The sequence below is a fragment of the Salpingoeca rosetta genome (genome assembly GCF_000188695.1).
Source record: "Salpingoeca rosetta unplaced genomic scaffold supercont1.17, whole genome shotgun sequence".
Lineage (NCBI taxonomy): Eukaryota > Choanoflagellata > Craspedida > Salpingoecidae > Salpingoeca > Salpingoeca rosetta.
The window spans coordinates 250,712-262,452 of NW_004754917.1; the positions used below are offsets into that span (position 1 = coordinate 250,712).

The window sequence follows — 11,741 nt, forward strand, 5'->3', positions numbered from 1 at the left end:
GCTTTGCCCCAACGTGTCCATACCGGTGTGGTCGTTGTGGGCCGCATGGTGCTCTGCCCCAACGTGTCCATACTGGTGTGGCCGTTGTGGGCCGCATGGTGCTCTGCCTCAACGTGTCCACGTCGGTGTGGTTATGGGTGTGGGCCGCATGGAGCTGTGCTCTGCCTCAACGTGTCCATGTCGGTGTGGTCGTTGTGGGCCGCATGGTGCTCTGCTCTGCCTCAACGTGTCAATATGGGCGTGGTCGTTGTGGGCCGCATGGTGCTGTGCTCTGCCTCAACGTGTCCACATCGGTGTGGTCGTTGTGGGCCGCATGGAGCTCTGCCTCAACGTGTCCGTACCGGTGTGGTCGTTGTGGGCCGCATGGTGCTGTGCTCTGCCTCAACGTGTCCACATCGGTGTGGTCGTTGTGGGCCGCATGGTGCTGTGCTTTGCCTCAACGTGTCCATGTCGGTGTGGTCGTTGTGGGCCGCATGGTGCTCTGCTTTGCCTCAACGTGTCCACATGTGCTTGGTCGTTGTGGGCCGCATTCTGCTCTGCCTCAACGTGTCCACATCGGGTGGGCGTTGTGGGCCGCATGGTGTTCTGCGTCAACGTGTCCATACCGGGTGGGCGTTGTGGGCCGCATGGTGCTCTGCCCCAACGTGTCCATACCGGTGTGGGCGTTGTGGGCCGCATGGTGCTCTGCCCCAACGTGTCCACATCGGTGTGGACGTTGTGGGCCGCATGGTGCTCTGCCTCAACGTGTCTATATGGGCGTGGTCGTTGTGGGCCGCATGGAGCTGTGCTCTGCCTCAACGTGTCCATGTCGGTGTGGTCGTTGTGGGCCGCATGGAGCTGTGCTCTGCCTCAACGTGTCAATATGTGCTTGGTCGTTGTGGGCCGCATGGTGCCGTGCTTTGCCTCAACGTGTCCATATGTGCTTGGTCGTTGTGGGCCGCATGGTGCTCTGCCCCAACGTGTCCATATGGGCGTGGGCGTTGTGGGCCGCATGGTGCTCTGCCTCAACGTGTCCATACCGGTGTGGACCTTGTGAGCCGCATGGTGTTCTGCTCTGCCCTAACGTGTCCATACTGGTGTGGTCGTTGTGGGCCGCATGGAGCTCTGCCTCAACGTGTCCATGTCGGTGTAATCGTTGTGGGCCGCATGATGCTGTGCTCTGCCTCAACGTGTCCATACCGGGTGGGCGTTGTGGGCCGCATGGTGCTCTGCGTCAACGTGTCCACATCGGTGTGGTCGTTGTGGGCCGCATGGTGTTCTGCTTTGCCTCAACGTGTCCACATCGGTGTGGCCGTTGTGGGCCGCATGGTGCTCTGCCTCAACGTGTCCATATGGGCGTGGTCGTTGTGGGCCGCATGGTGCTGTGCTCTGCCTCAACGTGTCCACATCGGTGTGGTCGTTGTGGGCCGCATGGAGCTCTGCCTCAACGTGTCCGTACCGGTGTGGTCGTTGTGGGCCGCATGGAGCTGTGCTCTGCCTCAACGTGTCCATGTCGGTGTGGTCGTTGTGGGCCGCATGGAGCTGTGCTTTGCCTCAACGTGTCCATGTGTGCTTGGTCGTTGCGGGCCGCATGGTGTTCTGCTCTGCCCCAACGTGTCTATACTGGTGTGGTCGTTGTGGGCCGCATGGTGCTCTGCCTCAACGTGTCCACATCGGTGTGGTCGTTGTGGGCCGCATGGTGCTGTGCTCTGCCTCAACGTGTCCATGTCGGTGTGGTCGTTGTGGGCCGCATGGAGCTGTGCTTTGCCTCAACGTGTCCATATGTGCTTGGTCGTTGTGGGCCGCATGGTGCTCTGCCCCAACGTGTCCATACTGGTGTGGCCGTTGTGGGCCGCATGGTGCTCTGCCTCAACGTGTCCATATGTGCTTGGTCGTTGTGGGCCGCATGGTGCTGTGCTTTGCCTCAACGTGTCCATATGTGCTTGGTCGTTTTGGGCCGCATTCTGCTCTGCCTCAACGTGTCCACATCGGTATGGTCGTTGTGGGCCGCATGGTGCTGTGCTCTGCCTCAACGTGTCCATACTGGTGTGGTCGTTGTGGGCCGCATGGTGCTCTGCTCTGCCTCAACGTGTCAATATGTGCTTGGTCGTTGTGGGCCGCATGGTGCTCTGCCTCAACGTGTCCATACCGGTGTGGTCGTTGTGGGCCGCATGGAGCTGTGCTTTGCCTCAACGTGTCAATATGTGCTTGGTCGTTGTGGGCCGCATGGTGCTCTGCCTCAACGTGTCCATACCGGCGTGGTCGTTGTGGGCCGCATGGTGCCGTGCTTTGCCTCAACGTGTCCATATGTGCTTGGTCGTTGTGGGCCGCATGGAGCTCTGCCTCAACGTGTCCATACCGGGTGGTCGTTGTGGGCCGCATGGAGCTCTGCCTCAACGTGTCCATATGGGCGTGGTCGTTGTGGGCCGCATGGTGCTGTGCTTTGCCTCAACGTGTCCATGTGGGCGTGGTCGTTGTGGGCCGCATGGAGCTGTGCTTTGCCTCAACGTGTCCATATGTGCTTGGTCGTTGTGGGCCGCATGGTGTTCTGCTCTGCCCCAACGTGTCCATACTGGTGTGGTCGTTGTGGGCCGCATGGTGCTCTGCCTCAACGTGTCCATGTCGGTGTGGTCGTTGTGGGCCGCATGGTGCTCTGCTCTGCCCCAACGTGTCCATGTCGGTGTAATCGTTGTGGGCCGCATGGTGCTGTGCTCTGCCTCAACGTGTGCCTATATAGTGAGGTGTCAACACCGCATGGTTGTCAGGGAAGAAGAATCCCGGGTACTGGCTTGGGTACTAGCACTAGGCCAGTGCAGGTCACGACAGCATATGTAGCTCAGGTCTTGCGCAGCTCTAACTCCGCAGTGGCACTCCGCAGTGTTGCTGCTCCAAAGTGGTGCTCCGAAGTGGTGATACATCGAGATCGGGCGCCCAAGAACACTGCGAGACTGCCAGACACACGTACTGTGCAGACATGCAGATGGACTTGGGACGGAGGGACGGGGATCGCTAGCTCATTTATTCTTGTACTGAATGTCGAAACCAAAACCCTGGACAAGCCCGCATAACGTGCGTATTGCGCCTCAACACATTGCAGTTTGTGCCTCAAAATGAAAGTCACGGTGCTGAGCGGGTTCCTTGGAGCGGGGAAGACGACGCTCCTGCGTCATCTCCTCAGCCAGAAGAGCACCATGAAGGACGCGCGCATGTAAGTCCAAGTGCTCTCACACAGCAGCACGTATGATGAGACATGGAGACATGTGCCTGCTGCAAAGTCTTGCTGTGCGCGGTTTGGTGGTCTCGTTCCTGTCTGTGTACAGGTGTACTCTCCGTGATTTTCTGCTGTTGCAGGTGCGGTTGTCTGGTTGTGCAGCCCTGCTACACTTGTGCTTGGCTGCTTTCCCATCACAAGATCACACAACCACAGCTCAACTCACCCTCCTCTTCCTTCACCCCTTGCACACTTGCACACGCCAGGGCGGTGATTGTGAATGACATGGCAAGCATGAACGTGGATGCGGAGCTTGTGAAGAATGGCGTCGTGACGGAGCTGAAGGAGGATCAGCCAGAGCTGGTGCAGCTGCAGAACGGCTGCATCTGCTGCACCTTGCGTGTGGACCTGCTGCGTGCACTGGCCAAGCTGGCGCGCTCGAAGCACTACGACTACTGCATCATTGAAAGCACCGGCATCTCCGAGCCCATCCAGGTAACCCATAGCGGAGCTTGTGTGCATGTGTGCGCGTGCGTGTAAGTGTGCATGCGTGTGTATGTGTACTGTGTGCGTGCTGTCGCTGCTGTCGCTGCTGTATTTGGTGTGAAAGCTGCTGCGTTGCTTAGTGGCTGTGGGTTGTCACCTTGTTGCCTGCTTGTGTGCCCGCTCTTCACTCATGCGCAACCTTACACACACACACACACACGCGGGCACTGCAGGTGGCGGAAACGTTCATGTTGATGGCCAGCGCTGCAAGCGATGATCCGGAGGCAAAGGAGATGGTGCAGGAGGCAGGGCTTGAGGAGCTCACGGATCTCATCTTGGCGGAGAAGCCAGAGGACAGGCTGGCACACATTGCGCAGCTGGACGCGTGCGTCACTGTCATTGACGCCTTCAACTTCCTCCAGACCTTTGAAGATGACAGGTCTGTGTGTGCGTGTGGTGTGTGTGTGTGTGTGCGTGTGTGTGGTGTGTGTGTGTGCACATGCGTGGTGCGTGTGTGTGTGTGCGTGTACATGCAACGTTTGTTTCATATGCTTCAGATGCAAGAGACATATCCAAGCATCCAACTGTCCACGTGTCGCTGCACAATCAATGCTGCCTTCCATCAGCTCACCACCACGCACTGCTGATGCAATTGCTGTGGTCCCACTGACACTGCACGCACATACATACAGGGTTGTGGGCGACGTTGAGGAGGGCGAAGGGTTTGAGGACGATATGCGCACGCTGACAGACCTGATGGTGGATCAAGTTGAGTTTGCAGACATCATCCTGCTGAACAAGACGGACCTTGTGGATGGGGCGACGCTGAAGCGCATCAGGGGTGTCATCACGCAGCTCAATCCCGGCGCAAAGCTTGTCACCACGCAGCACTCGCGCGTTGACCCGTCCCTCGTCCTCAACACGGGCCGATTTGACTTTGCACAGGCCATGACCCACGCAGGTTGTCTTGTGTGTGATCTGTGTGATCTGTGGGTGTGTATGTATGGCTTGTGCTTGTTTGTGTGTGTGTGTGCTTGTTTGTGTGTGTGTGTGTGTGTGTGTGTGGCAAATGTTTGTGGGATGCGTGCTTGTGCATATCAGACTCACCACCGCCACCACAACACCACCGCTACTTCTACCGTCATGTCATTATCATGGCACCACCACCAACAACACCACCACCACCATGGCCCTTGCATGCACACATCGTCGTCGTCATCACCACCAACAACAACAGGGTGGCTGAAGAGCCTGCAAGGGGAGGTGGTGCCCGAGACGGAAGAGTATGGCGTGTCAAGCTTTGTGTACCGTCGACAGCGGCCGTTCCACCCACAGCGGTACGTACGATGCATGTGGATGTGGATGTGGATGTGTCGATGATGGGTGTGTGTGGATGTGGATGTGGATGTGGATGTGGATGTGTGATGTGTGTGTGTGGATGTGTGATGTGTGTGTGTGTGTGGATGTTTGTGTGTGTGTGTGTTTGACTGCGTGCGCTCGTAGCACGCCTGCGGACGAGAGCCATGCCTTCACACACACACACCAGCCTCGCTCATCTCATATTACCGTATCTCCATGTCTTGCTCTGCATCACTGTGACTGTGTACGCACAGGTTGCACGACTTGCTTGCGTCTGCGTTCATTCTTGAGGGCGAAGCAGCAGAAGCAGATGAAGAAGGCATGGAAGCAGGCCAGGGCGACGAGGGTGAGCGTGCGGATGCTGATGCCAAGAACGCCGACACCAAGGACAACAAAGACGACAGCGATGCGAGCGATGAGAGCGATGAGAGCGACAAGGGTGTTCAGGATGCGCGTGTGCGTGCACAAGCACGGAAGCAAGAGAGCGTGTTTGCTGGGACGTTGCGGTCCAAGGGGTTCTTCTGGCTCTCCACGCGACAGCACCTGATGGGAGAATGGTCCCAAGCTGGGCTCATGCTTTCACTTGAATGCACAGGTTAGGCCTCTACTTTGCTTGCACTTGCGTTTCTCTGCCGTGCACACGTGGCGTTTCTTATGGGGGACGAGACAGATTTCATGGTTCTTCCACGTCCTTGTGAGCTATTATACACCCAGTTTCCCAGACACACCAACGCTTAGTCACCCATTCGCACTCACACACACTCTCTTTCTCTCTCTGTCTCTGTGTCTCTCCCTTATTGCAATGGCAGGGCCGTGGTTGCGGGACATGGAGCCTGACATGGTTGAGCTCTTTGATGATGAGAAGGTGAAGCAGGACCTGGGCGAGAACAACGACGACCGGCGGCAGGAGCTGGTGTTTATTGGGGCGCCACTGAACCAGGCACAGCTTGAGCAAGCACTGGACGCGTGCCTTGCCACCGACGAGGAATGGCAGGAGGCCGAGCAGCAGGAGGAGCACGAGCCACTTGACTGGCTGCAGGAGGAATATGACGACGATGAGGACATGGAAGAGGACGAGGACGAGGATGAGGAAAAGCCAGATGGCATGGATGAGGATGAGGACGAGAACGACCAGGCCTAGAGGAAGAAGGGCGTGCTTCAGAACGAAGTGTGCCAAAAGAAAACTGTTCCTCTTGTCTTCAAGGTAACTGCTAGAACTCTCCTTCACACGTTTCCTGCTTCTTCCCGCTCTTCTTGCTTGCTTGCATGCTTGTTTTGTTTTGTTTTGTTTTGTTTTTCTCTTCTTAGGCTATGTTCCCACTGCCATCTCTCTTCCCTGTGCCGCCATCGCTGTGCTGTCTGATACGCGGTTCTGCAGTTGGTGCTGCGTTGTGCTGTGGTTCTCGTCTTCTCGTGCTTGAGCGCTGTACGCTGTTGTCGGTTTTTGGGGGTGTAGCGCCAAGCTCCAAGCTGGACTCGCTGAAGTCCTGTCAACACAATAAAGAATTGTGACGAAAAACACATGAAATTTTCAACAACATTTCGAAGCTTACGTAAATGCGTTGGTTGATTTTGTGGGCTTTTTGTGGTTGTTTTGTGCACGGCGCTCCCACAGCACACCCGCCTCCTTCGCACACACCTCTTCCCTTACGCACTGCCGCGGGTTGCTTGCGTTGTCTTTCTCGCTTCCCACCTTTGCTGCCTGGCTTTGTCTGGCTGCTTCGCTTCGCATCCCAGCATCCAAGCTGTCCTTCTTATTTCTTTTTTGCTGAAAGGGGTAAGCTGGAGAGAGGGCGGAGGAAGGAAGGGAGAGCTGGGAGGGGCGGGGAGTGGCGTCTGCTCGATGCACCGCATGTTTGCTGGCTGGGTGCTGTGTGTGTTTGTGTGTGTGGGGAAGCCAAAACAAGTCCTTTGACACACACGCACCACCCAACCAATTCTCCTGTTGTTTTGTTGACTCACTGTCACCTCACGCGTCTGCACATCAACATCACACACACACGGACATACAGTCACATAAGCCAACACACACACACACATCACACACACACACACATACATACACATAACATATCACACAACCACCCATAGACACACACACACACACACACACACACACACACACAACCACCCATAGACACACAAGTACAAGATGAAGACGGTTTTGGAAGTGCTGGACAAGTGCGATGAGGCGGCGAGGGCCAGGGACAAGATGCTCCTGCGAGATCAAGTCCGGGAGCTGATGACTGCGTGCGGCAACCTCAGCGAGACGTCCTCCAACGAGAGCGGCGAGGCCCTCGCAACCAAGGCCAAGGAGCTCGTCAACACCGTCGTGGAGGTGTTCACGCAGGATTTCACCGAAAAGTCCAACGCCAAGCTGCAGGCCGCCATCAACAGCGTGCGCAACGCCGCCAACAGCGTCGTGCCGCGCGGCGACAGCGAGAAGCCACCAGAGTTCAACCCATACGACAACTTCAACGACAAGGGCCAGCTGGACGACATCTACGAGTACGATCCACAGTACAACCCTGACACCACCTTTTCCAACGATGGGGACTTGGACGGCGCAGACCCCATCTACGCCGACACCGCACACCAGCAGCCCATCTCCGATGGCAGCGACAGCGACACCAGCGTCCACAGCGACGATGAAGACCTCGACGTCGACGCGACACAGGCGTCACTCGGCAGCAGCATGCGGTCCATTCGCAAGCGCCCGACCATCAACCGCACCCTCTCCATTGACCCTGAGGAGGACACGGCAGACACTCCGCGCGCCACGCCCGCGCTCTCCAAGGACATTGAGTACCACGTGGAAGTGATTGAGTCGGAGCTTGATCATCTCTACAGCGCTGCCGAAGTGTGGGACATCAAGCGCATGGCCTCCACCGCCAAGGCCCTTGTAAGCATGAGCACGCCTGCGTGTGTGCGTTCGGTGGAAAACACGGACGTGTGCGCGCGTGCGTGTGTGTGTGCGTGTGTGCGTGTGTATGATGTCCCTCTACTGTATGCTCGCAACACGTGTTGCTGAAAAACCTCCGCACTCTAACTTGGTTGTGTTTCGTGTGTGTGCGTGTATGTGTGTGCGTGTATGTGTGTGCGTGTGTGTATGTGTGTGTGTGTGTGTGTGTGCGTGCGTGCGTGTGTGTGTGCGTGTGCAGTTTCAGGCGTTTTCGACGCTGCGCAAGTTTGCGGGCCACGAGCGGGACCTGCCACAAGATCTGGAACGCGTCTACCAGGTGCCATGACAACACGATATTGGGAGGGGTCGAGTTGTGCACGTGCTTGTGCATGGACTTGTTTGCATGTGCCTACAGTCACCCACACGCGAAGACGGCTGGAAGGAAGAGCGTCAACACACACGCGCCCGTTGGCACACATTGTACAATGCTTGTGATTGCATGCTCACCACGCTGCATCGTCCTCCTCCATACCCCCTGCTGTTGCCTTGTGCTGCTGTCCACCAGTCTGTGAAGGCCGCCAGCGTCTCCGTCACAGCATATCTGCACAACTTTGCCCAATCCGGACATTCAGAGGCCACAGAGCCCGCGGTTCGTGACAACGTGCACGCGTGCTTGTATGTGTTGTGTGCGTGAGTTAGTGAGAGAGAGAGTGTGTGTGTGTTTGTGTTTTGATTTGTGCTTTGACATGTGTATGCGTGTCGCCTCAATACATTTTGGTCGCCAACATCATGTGTTTTGCGGTTGGTTCAATGACAGATTATGGACAGCATCATCAACCTCTCTGTCGTCATGCACGATTTCATCGCCGGCATGAGGTCAGGGCACACACACACACACACACACACACACACACAGACACACACACACACACACACACAGACACACACACACACACACACACATACACACACTCTCTCGGGAATGCACGCTCACATGCACATACACACGTGTTTGTGCGTGCGTGTAGGCGCTTGAAGTTTCTTTCGACGGTCACGGAACGGCCCGCCCACCACCTCATGACGCGCATCCAGGAATGCTTCGATGTCAGCGCAACGCCCCACACAGACGACAAGTGCGTGCACGTGTGTGCGTGCGTGTGTGTGCGTGTGCGTGTGCGTGTGTGTGCGCGTGTGTGTGTGTGTGTGTGTGTGCGTGTGCGTGCGCGTGTGTGTCGACCACATAACCAGTGGTGCCACCCCTTCGTGCTTAAAGTTCTGTATGTTCCACCTCGTTTGCGTGCACCTGTTACTTCACGTTCCGCCTACGTGGGCAACGCGCCAATGATCGCCCCCCGCCCCCTTTTCACCACGTGCCCAACGCATTGTACATGCACGCAGGTGCGAGTGTGTGGACTTTGTGCACTGCAAGCAGACGCTTCTGCACTGCTCGCAAGCGCTCCTCAGCTCGCTGCAGCAGCTGACAGCAGCCATCCTTGCCCCGTGTCCCGTCACGTGGAAGGTGCAATGACACTTGCGCATCTGTGTGTGAAGGAGGGAGCATTGTGTTTGCTTGCGTGTTTGTTTGCTTGCGTGTGTTTGCTTGCGTGTGTGTTGTTGCGTGTTGGGACATGGCCTGCATGCGCGTGTCATTGTATCGAGTGTTGAGAATGGGGGCCTGGATCTCATCACTATCTCGACTTTTGCTTCTTGCGTGCTTCCCGTCATCCACAACAACTCCTATTTCCACCACCACCGCCACCACCGCCACCACCATCATCCCGCCAGCTTGCGAGCATCTGCGACAACGTTGCGTGGCATATGCAGCGGCTGGTGCACACGAGCGATCTGTTGCACGGCGGGAAGCCGTCGCCACTTCGCCGCCTGTCCTTCGAGACCTGTCAGGTCCTCCTTGGCGGCGTGGCCCTCTTGTGCAAGGTGCGCATGCGCGTGCCGGTCGTGGGGTCGCTGGTTTGCAGTCTTCACTGCAACAGCGTGATGCACTTTGCTGCTGTGCTGTGACTCGGTTGTGCCCTTGTGTGATCGGGTTCAACATGTGTTTACAGCGACAGCTTCGCTTCTGTCGCGTTGTGTGGGCACCGTTACTCGCGTCACCTCCCACCATCATCATCACAACCACCACCACCAACCCACCATCATCATCACCACCACCACCACAATCACCACCATCGCCTCTCAGCCTGGCGACCTGACGTCCAACGAGTTCCACGCTGCTGTGAACTCCCTCCACGACTCAATCCCGGCACTGCGTGACAGCACGCAGCAGCTGTTTACGGAATGCTTCCAGCTCGCAACAAACGGAGAGGTGCGGGGACGTTGTGCATGCCTGTGTGATTGTGCCTGATGTGACTGCGTGCCTGTGTGATCCGTGCGTGTGCAGGTAGTTTGCTTGCCTCCACGGTCGTCACATGTTGCTCGGTGGCTGCAACATCAACATATGAGCTCACGGCAGTGTTCGCACCTCCATGCACACGACTGCGCCTCTCTGCCGTACATGTTTTAGATCCGAGAGTTGACACAGAAGGAGCTTGACGCGGACATTGACGTGAAGGTGAAACTGGACCTCTCTGCCGCACACGCGGAGCCTGAGCAGCAGCCGGACATGAAGGTTTGTTCTTAACACACACTTGGGTGGCTGACAATCTCGGCCATCCAACACACGCGCATGGACACATCCGCCACACATGCGCACGCAAGCATAAACACACATGCACACATGTGGTGACAAAGGCGTGTGTCATCATTGTGCTCACGCGTATGTGTCTGTTGTCATGTGCAGACTGTGGCTGTTGACGGCTACCTCTGCACGAAGACCTTCAAGGATGTCATCACCAGCCAGGTGTGCGTGCACGCGAGCATGTGTGCTGCTTTTGCGCGCGTGTGTGTGACGTGCGTGGCGAACATGCGTGCTTGTGCTGTGCCTGCTTCAACAAATGCTCATGCATGAGAGCGTGTTCGTGCATGTGCATGCGTGTGTTGTGTAGGCGTATCAGATTGGTCACATCGTGTCGTTGTCGAACATGCCCCGCGACACGACCATCGCTCAAGTCAAGGTGCAGCAACTGCACGTGTTCTGCGCTGTGTGCGTGTGTTGTGTGTGTGCGTGTTGTGCGCGCGCGTGTGTTGTGTGTGCATGTTGTGTGTGCATGTTGTGTGTGTATATGTACATGTGTGTGTGTGACTGAAGCGCGCACGTCCAATGCAGCATCAGTCACTTACTCACCCCATCGACTCAACGACTCACCCCACAATCCAACGCACTAACGACAAACGAACCCACCAACCACCAGGACGCGTTCACACAGAAGTACGACACGCCCGCGGCCGCGTCACTGCAGCTGCTCTCCCCGGAGCACGAGCTTACAGACGACACGAAGCTCGAAGGTGCGTTGACACCCACCAAGCAAGCACGCCGCGTTGCTGTTGCTTGTGGACTTTGGAGCCTGCATGCATGGAGCTTTGGTGATGTGGCTGTAGATTACATATTGCAGTGCACCATGTAAATCACCCGCTCACTTCACACACGCACACACGCACACACGCCTACACTCTGCAGATGTTGTCTCTGAGCACGACCGCCTGCGTGTGTTCGTGTATGAGTTCTGTCCACACCGCAACGTTGAAGAGACACGCAAGGAGCTCGCCGAAGGGGTGCGTAGTTTTTATCGCATTCAACTGAGCACACAAACAATTCACACACACACACACACACACACACACACACACACACACACACACACACATTTGTTGGGTGTATATGTTTCATCGTGAGGGAATTTTGGTGGA

At 56.7% G+C, this 11,741-nt stretch overlaps 4 protein-coding genes across 4 annotated transcripts; 2 read left to right on the plus strand and 2 right to left on the minus strand.

Annotated features, from left to right (window-relative positions):
* Positions 1-131: 131 nt before the first annotated feature.
* On the minus strand, positions 132-1,837 carry PTSG_06753 (uncharacterized protein; the record flags this gene model as incomplete). The annotated part of the gene is made up of 5 exons (XM_004992094.1): positions 132-220; positions 387-848; positions 960-1,029; positions 1,180-1,532; positions 1,699-1,837. The coding sequence occupies 5 exons, from the start codon at positions 1,835-1,837 to the stop codon at positions 132-134; spliced, it is 1,113 nt and encodes a 370-aa protein (XP_004992151.1).
* Positions 1,838-1,953: 116 nt separating this feature from the next.
* PTSG_06754 (uncharacterized protein) lies at positions 1,954-2,681 on the minus strand (the record flags this gene model as incomplete). Its single annotated transcript, XM_004992095.1, has 2 exons — positions 1,954-2,426; positions 2,543-2,681. 2 exons carry the CDS (start codon positions 2,679-2,681, stop codon positions 1,954-1,956), a joined length of 612 nt encoding a protein of 203 aa, XP_004992152.1.
* A 321-nt stretch (positions 2,682-3,002) lies between these two features.
* PTSG_06755 (CobW/P47K family protein) lies at positions 3,003-6,176 on the plus strand (the record flags this gene model as incomplete). Its single annotated transcript, XM_004992096.1, has 7 exons — positions 3,003-3,187; positions 3,457-3,685; positions 3,910-4,115; positions 4,369-4,637; positions 4,914-5,013; positions 5,290-5,630; positions 5,845-6,176. Exons 1-7 carry the CDS (start codon positions 3,090-3,092, stop codon positions 6,174-6,176), a joined length of 1,575 nt encoding a protein of 524 aa, XP_004992153.1. The 5' UTR covers positions 3,003-3,089.
* A 1,011-nt stretch (positions 6,177-7,187) lies between these two features.
* Positions 7,188-11,458, plus strand: PTSG_06756 (uncharacterized protein; the record flags this gene model as incomplete). Its single annotated transcript, XM_004992097.1, has 13 exons — positions 7,188-7,937; positions 8,197-8,274; positions 8,503-8,586; positions 8,755-8,813; positions 8,966-9,070; positions 9,336-9,456; positions 9,723-9,872; positions 10,135-10,260; positions 10,459-10,563; positions 10,735-10,794; positions 10,940-11,008; positions 11,246-11,339; positions 11,433-11,458. The coding sequence occupies 13 exons, from the start codon at positions 7,188-7,190 to the stop codon at positions 11,456-11,458; spliced, it is 1,827 nt and encodes a 608-aa protein (XP_004992154.1).
* Between the last annotated feature and the right edge of the window lie 283 nt (positions 11,459-11,741).